Source organism: Fistularia commersonii, chromosome 21 (assembly GCF_037954325.1).
Source record: "Fistularia commersonii isolate RoL2024-O1a breed Wild chromosome 21, RoL_Fcom_v1.0, whole genome shotgun sequence".
NCBI lineage: Eukaryota > Metazoa > Chordata > Actinopteri > Syngnathiformes > Fistulariidae > Fistularia > Fistularia commersonii.
Window position 1 is genome coordinate 10,621,834 of NC_141304.1, and position 21,782 is coordinate 10,643,615.

Sequence of the window (21,782 nt, forward strand, 5' to 3'; positions counted from 1 at the left end):
CCGGTCATTATAATGTAATAAACTAAGCTGAGTGTCTAAAAACATCCACGTTTTGAAGTTTCTTGCATCATAAGATGTTTTTCACCGTCATTGTTGTCCTCTGTTGCCGTCTGTTATGTAAGTCCCCTTCTTTTGTAGTCGCTATCTCTGTTTTGCTTTCAGTTGCATCATGAACGCGCACACACACACACACACACACACACACACACACACACACACACACACACACACACACACAGACATTTCCTCTGAAGAAAGTTCTTTTGTCACCTGGGTTTCATCTGTGAAAGCAGATTTTGGCTGTATTCAAGGCTGTTTTCTGACATTTATTGTTATACTTTTACTGTAAATCCCCTCACAGGGACCTACCATAAGGTCACCTGATCCCCCCCAATCACCTGACATGGCAGACTAACCTGGCTTCAGACTGAAGCCTTGAAATGGTGAGTTCTGCCTTAATTGTGAGCCCATCTGAGAAAAAGACGGCATATTCTCTGAGAGTATCTCCTAGCCTGTGTTCATCTCGGCCTTTTCTATGTGTATGAATAACTGGGAACCCACTGTAAAATTCTTTTTCTTCTATATGCTGAACCTCCCCGTCCCCCCTAGGAGGGGTCCTCTGCATTAAATCAATGTGCCAAGATAAAGAAATATTTGTGTGTATATGCATGAGTTTGTATATTAGTGTGTACATGTAACATTATGGCTGCTAGCAGTCGCAGTTAAGATTTAGTTATAATCTGCTAGTCCATCTTGTCAGCAGGTGGGGTTATAACAATGAATATTGTGTCCCCAAATGGGGTGATTCTGAGCAGCAACATATTGTGTTTTGTGGTGCATGGGGCAGCATCGCTGCGGGCCAGGCAGGGCATCAGAGCTGGATCACTGTGCTCGTGCACAGAGAAAGTTTGCCTGGTGTGATGAATCATGTTTTCTTGATCTTGATGGTGGGATAGTGTGTTTGTGTGTGTGTGTGTTTGCGGCTTACCGACAGACGGCACAGCATCGGGATAACTACAGGAAGAAGGTGAACTGCCAGAAAATGTGGTGCGGGGAGGCCTCGGGTCCGGCCTGTCGATCACAGGGCCTTGTATAGACACAACCCTTCACACTCAGAGACAGAACTGTTCACTCTGTCATTTATCCATTTATACGCCATGTAGAGACATTGAACCATTCAACCCCTCATTCAGACGTCATATAGAGAGAAAGAGCTGTTCACTCTCTCATTTATACTTCATATAGACATGCAACCATTGATACATTCACACGTCATATAGAGACAGAACCATTCACCCTCTCACTCATTTGTCATATAGAGACATCCAACCGTTTTTTCATTAACACATCATAATAGAGACACCTCCTCATTCATACATCATATCAAGACAAACAGTTATTCAATCTGTCATTCATATGTCATATGCACATGCAACCTTTCACTAATTCATACGTCATATACAGACATAGATGTTCATCACCCCCTGCATGCCACACTAACGTCCTGTCAGAGCTCTTTCAGCCGTAGACTGATACCACCTGAGTGCCACAGGAGGTCTTTCCTACCTCAGACTTTTTAATTCCTCCCCCTTCAGCCGCAGGGAATCTCTAAATCCCAAACCTTGAAAAAAAAAAAAAAAAATCTCACCCACTTACTGTAAATTGTAATAATTTATCTGTATATATATTCAAAACTGCAATATTTAATTTCACAACAGCTTCATGTACAATATTTTTTCATACTCTTGTGCACTCCTTATCTTTCACTTAGTACTTAAGACCTGAAGACACTTTCGAGTCCTTACTTGTTACTTAAGACTCTTTATAGGTTATTTGTATTTCTTATTCTCCCTTTTTTTTAGTGTTTATACAATTTTCTACTATCACTTATTATTGTTATGTTTTTCTTGTAACTCTGGCACAACAATTTCCTTCAGGATAAATAAAGTTATTCTTATTCTTATTCCTATTCTTATTCTTATTCTTATTCTTATTCTTATTCTTATTCTTATTCTTATTCTTATTCTTATTCTTACACAACCATTCACCCTCTCACTCGTTCTAACATGCAACCATTGAGTAATTCCCATGTCATGTAGAGACATTAAATCATTCACCCTCTCAAAAAGAGGTTCATTCTCACATGTAACACTGAGACATATAAACATTCACTCTGGCTTTTACAAATCTGGCCAATTCTAGAGTCTTCAGTCGTGTGTGAACACATGCGTGTGTGTGTGAGAGAGAATGAGTGAGCGTGTGGGTGTGTGCGCGCTCATGTGTCTTTGAGTGCGATCTGTAGCAGCCATGAATTATCCTCAGATCTGCACGTCAAAGCTCATGCAGACGCTAAAAGAAAAGACATTCTCCTTGAACTTACTTTTTTGCTAACCCTTGATTCGTTTTGCTGTACATCATGAAAAAGTGAAATGACAAGGGTATGTAAAGAAAGTGATTTGACATCAGCCGCCCCCTGATGTCGAGGAGCTGAGTGCTGGCAATGACTACGTGACACACTTAAAACACAGACGTGTTTGAAATTGCGATGCCAAAAAAAAAATGTTCTGAATGCTAGAAAATCGGTGACACGTGGGACTGAGTCACCGCTTTCAAACAGTTTCTGGGTGAAGGAGTATGAAAGAGATACAACTCCGAAAAAAATTCAAAACAAACTCAGGTTTCCCAAGGGGTGGTGTCACAAGACAAAGATCGGAGGTTACAAGGTGATCCGCGGACAAAAATGAAAAATGTAATGATGCCCGATGCATCAGCTGAATTTTTTTTCAACAATTTACAACAAACGTCGCCATAAGAATTATCTAGAAATCCCTGAAATGTGTTATTAAAAACCTGTATTCAAAAGAGTATTAAAAAACTGGAAAAAAATAAAATAAAATATAAAATTTCCTTAAAATCTCAAGAAATTGACAAAAATTGGATCTCATCCTGTTTCTTATAAGGGCGCAAAAAAATATATAAATCCCCCAAATCAATTGTATTCTTTGAAATTATGTAAAATAAAATAGATGCTACATAAATAAAATACTTCTATTTAATTCAGTTTTTTTCTGTTATAATATTCTCCGGTGAAAAAGCATTTGAGGTAAACGTCAGCTGATAATGCAAAGGTTTATGGGATTAAATCTTGCGAGTGCACCGTGTGACAGGCAGGCAGACGGGAGGATTTAAAAAATCGTGATGACGCTCATTAATGGATTCAATGAAATGAAAGACTTTGAGGTGAAGCTTTATTGCACTATATATCAAATAGTCATCTGCAAAATGACAATAGGGGATTAGGAATAAAAAAAAGTGGAGAAGTTAGAAAGGAACTCAACAGCATGAGTCTCTAGCAGACGGTCGGCAGCCCTGGGGGTCCCACCGATCGCACTTTGTTCCGAGCGCGGGTGGAGGTGAGGGTGGCGATGGAGGTAATGATCGTGTCAGAGGGGGAACTGAACTTCAAAACCTTTTCCTAGCAGCCGGTGGCACCGGGGGAAGATTGACCCTGAATTATTTCATCTCCCTGGTTAGAGGGGTCGATAATGTCACGCGGCATCGACGGCTGCCGATGACTGACCGGCCCAGTTGCCGCACAGTGCTGGCCGCAGTAGATATTCTGAATTGATCCTCCTCTGATTGACAGGCTGATTGGGTTTCAAGAGGTCAGATATAGATGAATCGGTGGACAGTGGAGTAATAAATCGCTCCTTAATCCATGTCAGATTGAAAAAAAACTGTTGTTCTGTTCAGCACATTTAATTTGATAAAACAAAACTGTGCATGGAACTGTTTGGAGCAGAGATGGAAAAACCCAAGACAAAACGTTACTATGCGACTCCTTAAGCGTTTCTTGGCCAGCTGATCCTCTAATACCCAGAATATTCAGATTTGTGATGATTTAAAAAAAAACCCTGGATTAATATCACTATACCCCTCAAAAAAACCAACAAAAAAACAGAAAGAGAATCAACAAATCGATGCTAATTAACAAGAAATTCAGCAGTAAACCTGCAAGAATAAAAATAATAATAGAAATAATAGAAAAATAATAATAGATTAAAAAAAAAATTAAAAAACAGTAATAGTTTGATATCACCTTTTAAATTGCGTATCATTTTACGCTGCATGAATTTCCATTTCAGAAAATGGCTACCACCTCGACAAATATTGGTTGGAATGTTTCCTCGCGAGTGTGTACTTTCTAAAGTGAATTTCAATTAATGTCAATGTCATGTGGGTTGGGAGTTAGTTAGTTATGTTGCCGTTCAAACATTAGACTGCCGGTAGAGTGAGGTGAACGATTATATCAACATGGCTTTATTGAACGATCAAGTCAATCGTACACGGTATGTGTGTATCATCGAGCAGCAGGAAGTTTGCATTAGTATTCAATACCTAATATTGTGCAGTCATTGTTAGCTTTGTCTATGATTGCTGTTTGGACAAACATAACCCAACCCTGTGCAAATAGTTGCCATGCAGCCAATCCGAACGCACGTTCCTCAATATCTGCGATGTCATTTTTTCCATGAAGTCGCGTGAAACGGGTTTTGTATCACAGTTTCTTAGAAATTTGAAGAGCGGCTCCATCCATCTCCCCTCAGACAGCAGAAGTGATCTAGACCAAGCCCCCCTCTGTCATTGGTTTCCCATTTTCATCAATAACTCATTACAACAGAAGATCATTGGATTTGTGGCGTGGGCCGAACAAAGCCCAGTTATTCCAGGGAGCCAGTGAACAGGCGGGTCTTCAGCGATTGTAAAACTTGCTTTGAATATTAAGACGTGGCCGATGTTACTTGATCTTGAAACTTTTGTGGCTGAGCCCACATGCCAGCGACCGAATTGGAAAGAAAGGCGCACGGTGAACCTTTGGAATGTTCTATCAGAGCTTTCGGTCACCAAGATCCTGCTCTGTGGAACCACCTTCCAATGTGTTCTTTGTTTAAGAATCAGCTTAAAACCTTTATTTTTGGATAAAGCTTATTTTCAGGCTAGCCTCTAATTATGCTGCCATTGGCTTAGTCTACAGAGGGATCTCCCACGACTGCATCCAAGCATATGCTCTTTGGGTTCTGGTTATTTCTTTACATTTTTTTTTTTGGGTGACTCTTTAGCTGGGCGGCATGATGGCGCAGTGGTTAGCATGATGGTACCTGGTTCGATTCCAACAAAGGGACATTTCTGTGGGGCGTTTCAATGTTCTCTCTGTGTCTGAGCGGGTTTCCTCAGGTTTCCTCACATAGTTAACTGGAAAAAAACCCCCGCCTCTTGGCCGATGACAGCCTGTCTAGGCTCGCGCAACCCTGAGTGCAGGATAAGTGGCAGACAGTGGATGGATGGATCAAGTTTTTAGCCTTCAATATGGCCCCAAAATGTAAGGTGGACTCTTCCAATCGAAGCATGTTGAAGAAAAGGAAAGCCATTATCATGAAAATTGCCCATGCATTGTCACTTTAGGGATTGTTTTGTTATTCCACTACCTTTTCTGTCATTTTTCTGCTCTATACTTATGTTCTCCCTTTCATTTTCCAATGCCGTAGTTCTGTTTCTAGATATAGATGTATGACTTTAGACTTTAGGGTGAGTAACCCAGGCTATGGTAGGTCCAAATTGCATCGAAAATCGTCTTATAACGGTCCATAGGAGCAGCTCTCCAATGTAACTTGAGGACCCCCTGTTTTTACCAGATTTTCAGGAAATCAGTTTTACTTGATTCCTCTCAGGTCGGCGCTTCGAAGTTCTGTCCTTTGGGTTTAAATCGAATCGAATCAATTCCTGTCAACTCGGTGTGCTCTGAGTGTGTGTGTGTGTGTGTGTGTGTGTGTGTGTGTGTGTGTGTGTGTGTGTGTGTGTGTGTGTGTGTGTGTGTGTGTGGTGTGTTGTCAGGTTGTTGTTTGGGTTGGATTGTAATATACCGAAAAGCTTTCATGGTTTTCACCCGCCTGGTTTCTCAGGCGCCGACAGACACACCCTTTGCTGTCTAAATGTTTTAGGGAACTTCTTCAAGTAGAGCAGGAACACACACACACACACAACACACACACACACACATGCACACACACGCACGCAGTCTCCTGACAGCCTGGTCTGGGCACATAAATGCTTCCCTCCCCGAATGGAGCCATTTAGTCACCCTCCCCAGACTCCCCCACTGCCTCTTTCATTGTTTCGGTTTTTATTAATTTAGTTTGACCTGCTTTCCTTCCAGCTCTCGTCCTGTACTGTTGCTTGCTAGGAAAGGAAGCCGGCTGTCATTGCGGTCTGGCCTGTCTGGCTGCTCCCCTGTCCCACTGAGGAGGAGATGAACGAGAGAGAAGGGGTGCAATCGCAGGCCGAGAGGTGGAAAGGGATGGAAAAGTGTGGAGAGAATTCATACACCTGATGATTTTCACAGTTGTAGACTAAGAACTGAAAGGAAGGAAATTTTACTTTATTTATATTTTTTTACCGGAGTGGCAGCACTTTACCATCTCATCTCCATTGTTAAGTATAAGGTGGTTACCTGAGCTGTTTTAGACTGGTCTTTCCCCAGTCCTGGGCTTTCCACAGTATCAAACCTGTTTGATATTATCGCAGGTCTTTCAGCACAATCAACAACCAATAGATGAGTTCTAACAAAGGCAGAAACAGGAAACCTGATAGACAAAAAAATGAAGAGAGTGGTGTTGGTGGCAGAGGTGATATTTGTTTGTGGTACTGATGAGCGGAAACAGCAGAGGATGTCCTGATCAGTACGTAGCGTCCAGAAAGAGGAGCGGTCGATGGAGCTGTGGGCAGAACAGCCCGGGTTGGATGATGTCAACTCTCCGACGTGTCACGACCGAGTGGAGAAGGAAACGTGACGGACTGAAACAGCAGAGGCTCTGCAAATACCCAGTGAAAACATTGCATGGTGCAAAATAAATGCTGAAAGAATGTAGTTGCCTGTGAGATTCACAGTCTTTGTAAAATATCAGTCTGAGTCGAGGCTGCGACTAAAAATTTGTCTTTAGACGTGAGCAGGTGTGAGATGATAGATTTCCACAAGTCTTTTCCAAATCTTTTCAGTCTTCCAATGTATGGGTAGCTTTAAACAGAAGATGGGGCGTAGTTGGAAACTCCTTTGAGTGCCGTCGCCATGGGACCAAGCAAAGAGCTCCTGACATTGTGTCAGAAGTCATTGAATTGAATTTACTTGTGAAACTATTTGGAAACAAAGAACACACGGCTCATATCACCCAGGTTAAATTGTTTAGTTGAGGATCAATAGAGTTTTGCCAGAATATTTAAGCACCCTATAGATGGTTACTCAGACATCCAGGCAGGATGATTCTCAATAAATCCCTGTCCCGTTGTTAAGGGACCCTTTTGTTTCCACAGGGAGAGCCTCAAATCTGTCGATGGAAGAACTCCCAGTAACGCCACCCGCAACAGGCTAATTTTTCAGACGCTGCCGGATAAGATTAGAATCTGATGCGTTGGTCAAACTCATATCTGAGGTGACTCTGCATGTCTGCTGCCTCAAATCTTGTACTTCCCGCACTCGTGAAAAGAAGGAGGAGATACATGTGGAGATCTCGTGGGTGTGATGGGGTGATATTCATTTTGGAAAGTTAGACCAAATGAATCGAAACGCGATGGGAGTTTCTCAGCCATGAGGGTTGAGTGGAGAAGAAGAACATCTGTTGGCCAGGAATGACGACCATGTCGGTATGATTTAGGCAAAAAAATACAGCAATCAGTGCAGGCAATAATCAAATTTAGGTAAAATATAAATTATGACATGTAGTATATGTATGATATATCTTCTTTGCCTTCTCCTTTCCCCTCAGGGGTTGCCATGGCAAATCATCTACCTCCATCCAACCCTCTCCTCTGCCTCCTCTCCTCTCATACCAAATAACCCCATGTCCTCTTTCACTCGGTCCATAAATCTCTCATGTCACCCTCTCGTCCTCTAGTATATATATGTATACATATATATATATATATATATATACACACACATATATACACACATATATACACACATATATATGTAAATATACACATTCATACAGAACACGATATTTAAAATCCATTTCAATTGCCACAACCATGTCTTCCAGTTCTGTTTACCGCCTGAATATGAGCGTCTGAATGCAGCTTTAGACCAAAAATCGGAGAATCTCGTGTCTGAACAGTGTTGGTTTCTGCTCCTCCCGAGGAAGCCGGCGATTTGCGAGTCGAATATGAGATCGATCGGACAAGGGTGTTTCTAAAAAGCTTATAACACGAAGACAGAGGGTAACGTTTCCACCAGAGATGTTTCCATGAAGCTGTCAGTCTCACGTGGCCTAAAAAACGTCTTTCCGGACGAACATGACAAAAATGCTTAGTGCTCTCGCCGCTTCTCAGTCCAGAGCAGACAGAAGCTCACAGGAGGAAGAGGAGGATTTTTTTTTAATGGATGGGCAATATTGCTTTTAACCCTGAGCAAGCCTGAGGAGTTCCCTGGTGTGTGTGTGTGTGTGTATGGAAGCTGTAGTTGGATATTTGATATCTCAATGTTAGCCCCATTTCTTTTTACTGAACTTCCTAAACTTGAAAATAATGGAATATTTGTAGTTACATTTTAATACAGATGTAATATACGGTGGAACTACAGAAAATGGGTTTTTGTTGCAATAGCTCTGTCATGAAATTCATCTGCTTTAGCTTTTTTGCTGTTCTGAGATGGTACGTCATCTCACGAGCAAGAACTCGGTGACAGCGGCCAGGAAAAAAAGTCCTTTATTAGTGCAGAAACCTTGGATGGATTCCAGCTCAATGTCGGCGGCCTTCTGCCTCGACTGGTTGGGGTAAAAAGAAGGCTACAGAGAGACAGACACAAATGATCTCTTGCTACTAATACCAGTAGCGCCGACAGTTCCGAAATATGGGGATAAAAAGGAAAGGTGTCAGTGTCAGTTTGAGCCGTCATTGACGTTGATGTTACTTTGACAACACCTGTCAATTTAAATGGTGCTACAAGCACATCCCTTCGGGGGAATGGCGTTCCCAGAGCGCCGCACCACACAGAAACACTCCAGTGAGACGTAGGAGGTGCTGAGGAAACAAGTCAAAGGCCCGACTTTCAAAAACTCTAAGGACTGTAAAAGACCTGCTGCTCAGCGCCAGGTTCCACACATCTTCTGGAGTGCCGGCGCCCATTTCCCTGGCAGCAGAAGAAAAGTGCTGGCCAATGTAGATCGAAGGGAATTTCATAAAAACAAATTAATGCTTCAGATTTGAAAAAAAATGTTCTTCAATAATATTAAAAAAAAAAAAATCCAATTCACAACCCTTTAATCTGATCTTTTTGTCAAACACCACCCCATTTCTGCTCCCTCTCTCTCCCCCCAGAGGATATGAAATGGGGCCGTTCGACCACTCGGACCATGAAAAGTGCAAAAAGAGTAATGGTGGAGATTAATCTCCTTCTGACGGCGCACGGAGCCTGAACTTTTATGTTTTCATCAACATCGGCGAAGTCGCGCCACCAGAGACACTCTGAACCTTTTCCGCTTTGAGAACCTAATATAAAGGACTCATTTACACCTCAGTGAAAATCTAATCCCTCGCTTGAACCTTCTGCCCTCAACGCTCCCCTTGCTCTTCGATCCGCACCAGGACCACACACACACACACACACACACACACAAACACATGTTTGTAACAAAAACTGGCCTTACTCTTTTTGCGACTCATTGGAATTCAGAGAAAGTGTATTTGTCACCAGGCAGAGCTCACAGCAGAGGAACCCGGACTGACTTCCACTGCCGAACCCCGAATAAAATTATTATTATTTTTTTCCTATAGTTTTTTTCCTATAGTTTTTTTTATTTCATCTTATGTACTATAAACTATAATCTATATGTAACAATGCAATGGTTTCAATGCTGCTGTTTTCACTTTGTGGAAGAAAAGTCACCTTCCTCCCTGCTGTCATTAGACTGATACCCTTAGCCGAGCAGCTCTCAGCCATGTGACACGGTGATGTCTGTGACATGTCTAATGATATGCCGTCTTCCCGTTTATAAATATTTACACCCTTATGAATAATTTATTGTAAAGGGGTGTATTCTCGAAAATTCACTGAAACAGTGCAACGGGTCGATGTCCTGACAAATGTAAGATACCTCTGTTTTTTTGTCCGCAGTGGTGGTGCTGTACGTTCAAGGACTTGGGACCAAGGAGTGGAGAGAGGTGAGACGCATGTTTCTGGCGAATCACTTGCCCTGGTATTGCACCAAAACCTACAAATAATAATTGATAAATTGACATTGTGTATCATAAATATATTAAAACATAATACTATGAAATATAATAATACACATATATTTTGTAAGAAAGTTTCATCAAAGTACGGGAAAATAAAAATAAAATACATCCAATTAAAGTGGAAAATCTATCTATCTATCTATCTATCTATCTATCTATCTATCTATCTATCTATCTATCTATCTATCTATCTATCTATCTATCTATCTATCTATCTATCTATCTATCTATCTATCTATCTATCTATCTATCTATCTATCTATCTATCTATCTATCTATCCATCCATCCATCCCTCCATCCCTCCATCCACCCACCTATGGACAGCTGTAGATTTAAATGAAGGTATTGATGCAGACAGATATGTAAATAAAATGTAGCATCAGCTGAATTACTCATTGAAATCAGTCATTCAATATTATTATAAATCATTAAATGATTTCTTGATGAATTCTTGTCAAAATTTTGTTGGCAACTCGTCTTTTCAAGGGAATTTCTTCACTTGCAGACGTTTCAACCGTCATCCGAGAGGCTTCCTCAGTTCCCTCGGATGAGGGGTGAAACGTCAAGTCCAGTTGCCAAAACAAGATTTCGACAAGAATTCTTCATGACCTGGATGACTGAGAACCTCCACAGACATGACATTATTACATAAATCATTCATTTGTGCCTGAATGACAACACCGATGAGGAGTTGCAAGTTTTTTGTTTGTGCTGTCTGTAACTGTAAAAACACCTCCCCTCCTGCCGGGGAGTTTGGATGGACGCACGTGAGACAGATCTGGTTTTTGCAGCTTTTCGTCTTTATTTATTAATACATCCGAGCTGGACTGAAGAGCTGGAGTGAAGCTACTGGAATTGGAGAAGGTCCAGGTCCTGCTTTGCCACCCACCGCTTTGTGCTGGAGGCGTTCGGGGTGCTGGAGGAGCTGTCCGTCAAAGCCGCGTGCGGTGCGGCGCCCCGACACTCGCAGGGTCGCCTGAACACATTGGGCTTTAAACGCTGCTTGATGCAATTAGCAGTAATGCTATTCTAATGATAAGCACGAGGAGACACAATTAGAGCCCACGCTTACAATAACAACCCAATTCGTGGGACGTCTTTTTAAATATCTCCCTGAAACAGCTCCTGCTGTAATACAGCTGTAATAGCTATTTTCTCCACCATAGCTCCGTGGACATGTCTTGATCCCCGCGGGTCTATTTGGTCTACACATATAGACCCCGACTCAGGTCCAGGGGCCTCAACTGCCCTGATTTTCACACTGCATCTTTTCTCTTGCCGTTATTAAACCGCTGGAAGCCCACACCCTCAATTTATCCACCTGTCTTCCAGCAGAGCCTCATTCCACGTTGACACCTGAGTGGGGAAAAGGGGGCATTTCCAAGGACATGGGTATCCAGCGATTACTTTGTGGCGCAGGAGTTGAGTCAAAATGCAGCACATTAGATTATTGAGTGTGATTGGGACCAATTCAATCATCAGAAAAGGGTCATATTTAGCATTTAGCATATAGCATTTCAAGTGCTAACCTTCGATTAGGATTTTGAGGGGGATGCACTAAGAAGGGGTAGGGAGGTGGGTGTTGCAGGTTACTTCCACCGCCCAGGGTCTGGTCAAACCATTGATTCATGAAGAGGCAGATAATTATAATGTTTATCATAATATTTGCGTGGTAAAATTCCCATAACTAAACATGTGAAATTTGACAGAAATACAGTGAAGTATATCTTTGGTACTTCCTTGGTTAGATCTGGATTTTTCTGATTTTTCTGAGGATAATCGCTGGGTATCTACACTTATCTATCGTCCTTCAGAACCAAAGTGAAGAAACGCCATCGTCTTTCCAGGTTTTAATTAATCCTCCATCGAGGGTTCATACGTTCACGGAGCAAGGGAGCGGAGCGCAAAGGAATGAATAATTTGGGGAGGCGAGAGCAGAGCTTTTGAAGGCGGTAAGAAGATGTGAGTGCTGGTGCTTGTCGGAGGGAGACTGAAAGAAATCAGACCGAGGTCTGATGGGGCTGAGATCATTGCTTAGGAGATAGGATATTCTTCTAGAAGGCAAGAGCTGCCCAGGAGATGGTTAGCATACTAGCATGATGAAGACAAATTGGTGGATGGGGTGAATGGTTGGATGTCTCTCCATGTGGTCTCGTGACTGACGTGTGACCTGTCCACGTTGAACCCCGCCTCTCTCCCAAAGTCACCTGGGATTGGTTCATTCCTCAGGAGGGAGGAAGGAGAATGAAGGGAACCAGTTGCCAAAGATCTTCGATATCCTCTCCACTGAGACGTACCTTTCCATTTAACATGTGATCATTATTTTGGGGCAGCACATTTGGTAGAGCCGGCATCTCTCCAGTCAGGGTTGGTGGTTTGATTTCCGAATCCTCCTGTCTTCTTGTCAAAAGGCAATACCCTCAACCCTAACCTGCTCATGGTGGCCTGGTTACAACTCACATGGCAGCTCTGGTGCCGTTGGTGTTTGGATAGGCGAATGTGGTTTGGTGTGAACGCTTTGGAGGAGCGACAGCATGATATAAGCGAAGACCGTCATTGAAATCGGTCATTCGGTCTCCCACTTTTTCCTGGATTTGTGTCAACGATATTATTTTTCATTGGCCGAAGGATAACGTGAGAATTAAAGGAAAGGTGTACAAGTAAGTGTTGAGACCAGCGATGCTATGTGGTTTGGGTACAGTAGCATTCAAGAGAAGACATCGTCACGTAGATGTCTAGGTTCTCTTTAGGAGTGACGATGCTGGATAGGATCTGGAACGGGACAGCACTTTTTAGATGTTTCAGAGACAAAGTCAGAAAAGCCAGACAGAGATGGTTGGGTCATGTAGGGAGGAGGGGGAGGGAATATATTGGTGAAGGATGCTGAGGTTGGAACTGTAAGGCGAGAAGTCTGGAGGAGGACCAAAGATTTATGGATGTTAGTTGGTGGGAGAGCTGAGGATATGGAAAATAAGGTTAGCTGATTTTCTGTGGCGACCCCTGAAGGGAGTAACCAAAATGAGAAGAAGATGAAGAAGACATCAGTCGGGATAAAATAAAGATAAAAAAGTCTGTGAAAAGCTTCGAAACATTAACTGAAATAACATCGGGTCACCTGACCAGCTAAGGCTTTTTGAAGTTAGCGCCAAGAGTTCACTGTCTGCCCACTCGGGTTCCATGAAAAAGCATGAAAAAGACAGAGGAAGTTGGTTGTAAGAATTACATCGGCGCCGCGACCACAGGTATCACGCATTTTAAAAGTTCATTAGCAACCCACAAAATTGATGTAGAATTGACGTGACTGAGGGTCTTTCTCCGTCCCGCCCCCCTCCAGGGGTCTTGCTGTCTAAGTACATCCAACAACAGCCACAGGCATTCAGCTAAGGCTCTGTTAATCAAAGCTCCACCGAACAGTCCCGTTTTAACTTGAAATCTCCCCAGCGCTTTGAAGAGTCCCACTTGCTCAAATCAAAAGTGACACATGCACACAAAGTGGATGTCCTCTAGATTTATTTATAACTCGCAAATTGGAGGAAAAAAAAAAAAAAAACAGACGGAGAGGCTCGGTGGTTCGTGGCGGAGTGGTGCAGCAGGACGGTGTGATCTTTGGCCTAGATTTCCTGTGGGCGCTTTGCTTTCAAGTACAAAGACGTGGCTGTCAGGGGAGCGCGCTACGATGATTCTGTGTAGGAATAATATAAGTGGGCATGAACGACTCGCGTGCAGCTGAAAGTGTTTCTCGTTTCTTTTTTTAAATTAGATTTTTGCGCAGACTAAAGTGGCTTGTTCACACATGGATTTTCATACCAGCCTTTATTACGAGGCGACAAAATGACTTATTGCAGTTCTTCGTTTGTGGCGTACTTCAAAAAAAATGGAGGCTTTAGGTGTGATGACAGGTTCAAAGGTTTGCTCGGAGATAACACCTCCTAGGAGGTAAAATGTCAAGCTTTCAGTGACTTTGGAAAAGATGGAAAAGTTGTCTTTTTTTGAGTCATTTGGATTGTTCTTGTTGGCCTCGAGCAGCCAAAACACACTGACTTGGACCATATTCATTCATTAATCGGTTGATAGCTTACACTGCTTATTCTGCAATGGGGTAATTTTTATATTTTATTTTATTTTATTTTATTTTATTTTATTTTATTTTATTTTATTTTATATCTATAAATGGTAAAAATGGAGGAGCCAGGAATCGAACACGCGATCTTCTCATTTGAGGGATGGCCACTCTAAAAAGTCACAGTCACAGTTGCCCCTATTACGCAAAATTGTTTTTATTTTATTAATTTTTGTGTTTGTGTGCATGTTAATACTTATGCATTTGCATGTTTGCAAGGTTGCACACAGTATTGCCGAATATATGAGTATTCCGTCAATGTGTTTGGTTAATCAAATGGAATTATCATTTTGCCATTCAAGTGCTAAACCAATTTTCTTTTTGTTTTTATTTTGTTCTGGAAAAGACATCTTTCTTGCTGAAAAGCTTAAATTAGTTTGAAATGTCCAGACCAGCACGGAAGTGGTTCTCTGCCATTTAAAAGAGATGAACTTTGGTTCAGACAACCTGACGGTGAATAAATCTTATTGCTTGTTTTGTTTTTGTGAAGTTTGGAAAGTTGCTTACTTAACCATGAGTTGGTCACCGTGAGTCGCAGTGCTGAGCGGCGTGCAGTTTCTTGATTTTAATGGTGGAAATGATGAGCCCCAACTGCCAACAGACATTGTTTCCAGACACCATAATTATAACCGTGACATTTCTCACCCTGACACTCAAATGTATCAAATCCTTCGCACTCGCCTGTCTGTCAAAGTAATGAGTGACCAAATACAGCAGAGTCTATTTTTTTCCCTTGTTTTTCCCCTTTTTCCTGTGATTATAGCCATTTTAATCACCTGGCGTCTTCAAATTGGCTAATTCCTTTAAAAACTGCGCTGCTGTAAAGCTAATAAAACTCCCAACCCCCCACCCACCTCTCCCGTGTCTCCCCTGCAGTTCGGCCGCACAGAAGTCATCGACAACACGCTGAACCCGGACTTTGTGAGGAAGTTTGTCCTGGATTTCTTCTTTGAGGAGAAGCAGAACCTGCGCTTCGATGTGTAAGCCGGAACATTTTTATTCATTTATTCATATTCCTTTTGTTGAAAAACGCCCAGGATCTGATTTATTCTTAATGGTCAAGCAGTTATGTGACAGAACCGTGATGGCAAAAGCAATGGCTGATCGTGAAAATAAAAAACAAAAAGTGTGTGATTGTAGTTTTTATATTATTTCTCTTCTACAATGTAATTACACCTTTTATATTTCCATTCACCCCTCTCCACCTACCAAAATAGTTTCTTCCTTTTGGTCTGGCAGGATTATTTCTACTTCATGGTCGAAATAACTATAATTACTATGATTTATTTTGCCCGTATGCGCAATTTCAATATAATAGGAGTAAATGCAAGACTATCGTGCATTGAAAGAGTGACCTCTTGAACCTTGAGCTCCGTATTGAACCTCCGGCCTACAACATAATGGCATATAATTGAATAATAGCTTTCTCATATTTGTTTTTTTTCTGCAATAGTTTTTTTAATTCCTATCCCACATATTTTACTTTGAATGTCCCTCTTGTCTCACAGTATTTTTACATTTAAAGTCAACTTTATCAGCTTTTGTGCTCCATCTGTCATTCCCGTTTTGATATCCTTGAACATTTCTCCCTTTTTGGAATTCATTTTCTTGTACCTTCACTCCTCTTGTTGTTTGAGTGATTGTTCTTTTGAGTGACAAATCAGAAATTAAAACCATAAATGACGAAACCAGAGCCATAATAATTCGATAGACAGATAGATAGAATGTACTTTATGGATCCCCAAACTGTGAAGTTATGTGGAAAATACCTTACATGTTGGAATAGAAATGGGAGTTTGTTAAAGACAATAGTGTATTAATTTCATATAAGTTATCAATTAAAAATTAAAATCCAAACAATCAAATTCCAAAAATAAATATAAAATGCTGTGTTGAGCCTTTAGCTGTAACAACTCTAGCCAAAGGCCTGAACTACCTGAGTAGCCGAAGAAAGTTGGTTAAAAACCAGCTGCTCTTTCAATGTCTCTCCAAATGTGGGTTTTTTCGTTGTTCTGAGTTTCGCTAGATGCTTGTCTGACGGTGTCGCTGATGTTTCCATGAGTCACTTCTGCAGACACATGTCAAACTGTATCGGCAATACTAAACCCGAATTGTGTCAAAAGCTTATTCTGCATGACTGGAATTATTGTCGGCTTGTACACAGCGAGTGTGACTGGTTGTGTCATAACAACACTGTTTGATAATCACTAACATTTTGGATTGACCAAGAGCACTGTAGTTGTACAAAAAAAAAAAATTAATCCTCAAAAATACAACTTGTCTAATAATTGTGCACACAGTTGAATATATTAATAACAAGATTTTATATATAAATATATATATATATATATATGTATACATGTATGTATAAAGGCAAGAAGATAGTAGGTAGTAGTGCTTTCATAACAGCATCATTACATTTGGTAGAACCAGTCTTCTTGTGGGAACATTTAAATGTATCTTATTTGCCCTACAACTTCTCAACATTAGTGATGACTCACCTTTTCTATGATTATTTAGTACCTCATAAATTATAAACAGGGTTTTCATAGTTGTGAGTCTTTTTTTGGCCTACAGATGTGTGTAGCGCCTTTGCATTTAGGAGCCCTTTCGAAACCTTTTCAAGGTGGAGGTGGAGATTGGAGGCAACGGGACCGCCTCCATTATCTTCACAGAGGGGATCGATGGCCCTTCAGAAGAGCCTCAGCATGGGGCCCCCATGGAGGATGGAGAGTCCAGATACCTCACATTGATGAGCTACTTTTTACCCCCCGCCGGCATGGTGGGGTCGATGATAATGTACGACCACAACAACAACAACAACAACAGGAAAGGCAAAAAGAGTGCAACATTTTGACAATCTAAGGTGTTAAGAGCAGAAACTCCTGGCTATGTTCGGAAATGGATGCATTCAATAGCAGTGCCTGTGCAAACAAAGAGTTGTTCTTCCTAACAGCAGGGGTCAGTAATCAGGTTTAGAAATACCGTAGAGGCCAAACACTTGGCTATTTCCTCACCACAATACATGGATAGACACCTATTGTATGTCTGCTGAGAAGGTGCGCAAAGTGTTAGTGGAGCTGCAAAATTTTCATACCATAAAACAAATCATACAACCATAAAACAATGGTTGTAGTTCTCCACCATAGATATGAAGCATTAGCAGACCTAGCATACCATATCTGGCACTGGTTCCTGGACTGTTCCTTAGAAGATTCTTGCATCACTAATTCAGGCCACTGTTCTCCATTCCCAACTGTCTAGAATGATGAGGTTGTTACATCATTACGCTACAGAATCATTACATCATCGGAAGAGGATGTTTCAAAAGATGAAATCGGCGCAATTAACTGAATTAAAAAGTAGAGAATGAATCATTACTTGGTTAAACATCGTGCCATCCTCATGTCCACTTTCCCTTCTTCCTCTCTGCCACCTGATTAATGATCAAGAGTCCAATCGTTTTTAGCGAAAAATGCTCTGAATTGTTAAAAATCAGTGCTGTGTTTCATAGCTAAGCTGTTTAGTCTTTATTGATCATCACCGACATCTCAGAAGCCAATTCTGATGTGATACAGATGTGTGTTGGATTCCACGGGTTTGTTGTTTGACCAATTTGCACCTCAGATTTGGCGGTGTGGGATTTTTGAAAATGTTTTTAGCAATCTTCATTGGACGACGCCAAGACTTTATCTCAACTACCATAATCGCTGGACTAAAAAGGGGAAAAATAATTGAGACAACAATAGGATAGAGGATAGGGTTAGATGGAGGCAGATGATTGGGTCTCTGAGACAATAATGACTCATTATAGAGTGCTTGTCACTGATTTGATTAAACTATTTCATATTGTGTGTTGTTTGAACCCCACCAATGAGTCAACAAAGGCTGTCACCAAAAGCCTGTTCATCTGCTCGTTGTGCATCATTGTTAACTGTCGGAGAAAATACTCAAAATTTGAAGATTATTCATCCATGGATTCATTCTCTACACCGGTTGTCCTGCACTTGGGGTCACCGAAGCCTATCCCAACTGTCATTGCACGAAAACCGGGGTTCACTCTGGATCTCATATAGAGACAAACAATCCAGACATTCACATGTGTGGGCAATTTAGGGTCTTCAGTTGACCTGCTGCATGTTTTTGCTCCGCGTGAGGAGACCGGAGAACCTGGAGGAAACCCAAGCATACACCGAAACGACACACAGAATGGGCCTCTAACAGATAGAGAGCTTCTTTTGTCAGTAGATCCACTGTTCACTGTAGACTTATGGACCACTGTGCTCACTGACCTGGTGACTTGTTGTCCGCTTCCTCTGTGATCGTGCTGCTGCCTGGTCAGCAGCTTAGAGAAGTGGCAAGAACACTGCCATGGGTCCTTAGGAAGTGGAATTTGTCCACAAGCAATTTCCCACTCCTTTCTTCTCTTCTTGTCCCTTGTAAAGCTATGTAGACTAGCATCAGTCCCTTTGTATCCAGTCCCTTTGTATCCAATTTCCACGACTGGCAATTGCACCCAAAAGTAGTACAATGTGACATATTACTGCGTATACCATACCGAGCGAAAGCTCGACACGAGTCGAACGCCAAAGTTAACATGCGCAACCTGTATGTGCAACCATCAAGCTAGCATGTATTGCAACCATCAAGCTAGCATGTATTGTGCTAGTTGGCAGCAAACAATGGCAGCATCCCTGGGTTAAAATATGTTATAAATTTTGATTTTTAAAGAAATATCAAATGACAATGCTTTTTATCAACACATTCTAGCATTATACAAAGAGTAAAGCATGTTTATGCCCATTAGTCATTCTAGGTGGGAGTTCACATTTTAAACTGACATCACCAGCTCTTCGTTGCTATTGATGGTTCCTTCCACTGATTTTAGTCTTAAACAAGAACTTCAACTGCATTTCATAGTTTTGCCTCATAAGACCCACCAATATTGACATAAAACCCAGCTAATGTGGCAGATCTGGGTTAAGGGTGCATTAACAATGAATGTGGGAAAGGAGCGAAACAGCAAAAGTACAGACAAATCTGAAAATCAATGGTGACGCACATCTGTTGACATTGGAGACCACTTGTAGTGGCGTGCAGATTGGAGGTTTGTCCGTGGGATGACAGTTTCCTCCTTCAGCGACGAGCGGTAATCTTGCTGACAAAGTGAATCATTAATCACAAACGCACACTCACACGTGTGCACCCCCCCCCCCCCCCCCCCCCACACACACACACACACACAAACAGTTCTGCATCTTCAAAGCAATGATGTCTTATCTACCTTGGGTATTGGCACTTTACACATGAAGAAATCGGATGTTTTTGTTGTGATTTTGAGGTTACATTCATTACTCAGATTCCAATTAGGAGGAAAGACTTGACAGTTCTGCAGCAATGTTCGGCACCAGTCACGAACAGGGTCCTTGGTAGCTAATAGGCCTCCGACTGCGCTCAGCAAACAGAGAGTAGTAACAGTTTATCTTAATGTTTTTAGTTGAAGACTCTCGTATTCAACAATTGACGTATGAAAAGCTTTATTTTTTCCACTCGTTTGTCAAGTTTATGTGTAACTTTTGAAAACTAATGCTTGGGGAAAAACCGAAGTGGAGTCAAATACTTTCGCAGGCATAAACTATTTCAAGCTTTTTGTTTTTCTCGTACATTGGATTCACTTTTCACTTGGACTCGCATTATCGGGCAGGGGCAGGTGGAAGTCAGCCATGAGCGGCAAGACTTGTTTTGACTCCCTTAACAATTTTTTCATTTTATTAGTTGACATTTATCATAGATATACCGGTACTCAAAACCAGACTATCTTTTGCACTCCAAGCTCGTCAGCTAAGCTAACGTGGCCAGGGTCTGGATAAACATCTCCGGATCACAATGTCAGTAATGTTAGATTTTACCCTATGTTTTGCATCCTTCGAAATTATGATGTAAACAACTCTGTCTGAATCTGTTTTTCCCACAATCACACAATATTTCTTCAGGGTGACCCTGAAACCCCAGCAAGTCTGTCAGAGTTAGCAACAACAACAGTTGGGGTCGGGGTTTAGCAAAGGGTGAATTGATAATGTTATCACGCTCCAGTCCAAATCTAAGATGGTACAATTGCAGAGAATTTTTACATCCAGGCTTCTTGTCAAAGTCTTCTTGTCGTTGCAATTGGACTTCAAATTCAATTCACTATGATCTGAATGACTGAGAATCTCCACATACATATTGCTTAGAATCCGGTATTTGTTTTTTTTAGCAAAACGAAAGAGACATCATGTGAGCAGGTAAAAACCTTTGACACACATACACGCGCACACACACACACACACACACACACACACACACACACACACACACTCGATTGCAGTTTATCCATATAGGCAAGACACAATATTCCAAGGGTGAGGTCCTAGTGACTGCTCCAGGATGAATTCTGCCTCTTGCCCAATGAAAACTAGGGTAGCCTCCCCGTCTCCTGCAACCCCGACTGCAGGATAAGCGATATAGATAATGAATGAATGAATGAATGTTCCAATAGTTGCAGAAAAGGAGACACACAAAGAAACCTAAGAATATCTCTCAACCCCTCGATTTGGTCCTTGAATTTCCTCTAGAAATTCAATGAAGGGGGGGAATTTTGAAAGAAGCACACAACGTCACGGTCGATGGGATTTCTGAGGATCCAACAGGATGAAGGGACCGGTGGAATGACCAACCCGCCGAAGCATTTCAAAGCGGCTTTACTCAGACAGTTACGGGTTAAAACGTAATTTTTACCCACCTTGCAAAGATATGCTTGAAAAGTCCACACTGGGTTGAATAACTAATAAGCGTTATTGGTAATTCTCTCTTATTGCAGCAGGGTAACAACAGACAGGAAAAGGGGAAGAAACGGAGCTGTGTGTTCAGACCTGGCCCAGATATGAAGCTGCTCTCCCCCAGGAGAGAGCTGGTCTTTCTGATACGGGGTCACGAGAGGGGATTCCAATAAAAGGGAGCATCCCTACGGAGGGAATCAATTATTAAACACCCACCTCTCCACGCAGGTTATTTTTAGCCGGGTGATTCACAATGGATAGATGTGGAGCAAAGTGATGCATTAATTCCAGGGGGAGGAGAGGAAGGACCGGATGAAGAATGGAGAAGATGCTGTCATTTTGAATCCGAAGCATGATATTATTTAAATGGGGGCGATATTGTTTTTGTACCCTGCTGTATTTCACTGCAGGTGATACATACATCAGACGCTTTGCGTTGACAGTAAAGGGTTTGTAATGAGGTTCAGCCACATGGCACATGTTAATGTTTTGGAGGATAATGATGGTACCCTATTCCGTCCTCCTTTTTCCCCACAAACTCGCGCTGAAAGACCAG

At 41.7% G+C, this 21,782-nt stretch overlaps 1 protein-coding gene across 1 annotated transcript in view; it reads left to right on the forward strand.

Annotated features, from left to right (window-relative positions):
* The window catches only part of LOC147222268 (copine-9-like), a 120,571-nt gene that overhangs the window by 15,778 nt on the left and 83,011 nt on the right, over positions 1 to 21,782 (forward strand). Inside the window, exons 3-4 of the mRNA XM_086167745.1 lie at positions 10,166 to 10,212; positions 15,285 to 15,388. Coding sequence (XP_086023871.1) covers positions 10,166 to 10,212; positions 15,285 to 15,388 — 151 coding nt within the window. The remainder of the gene's footprint in view (positions 1 to 10,165; positions 10,213 to 15,284; positions 15,389 to 21,782) is intronic.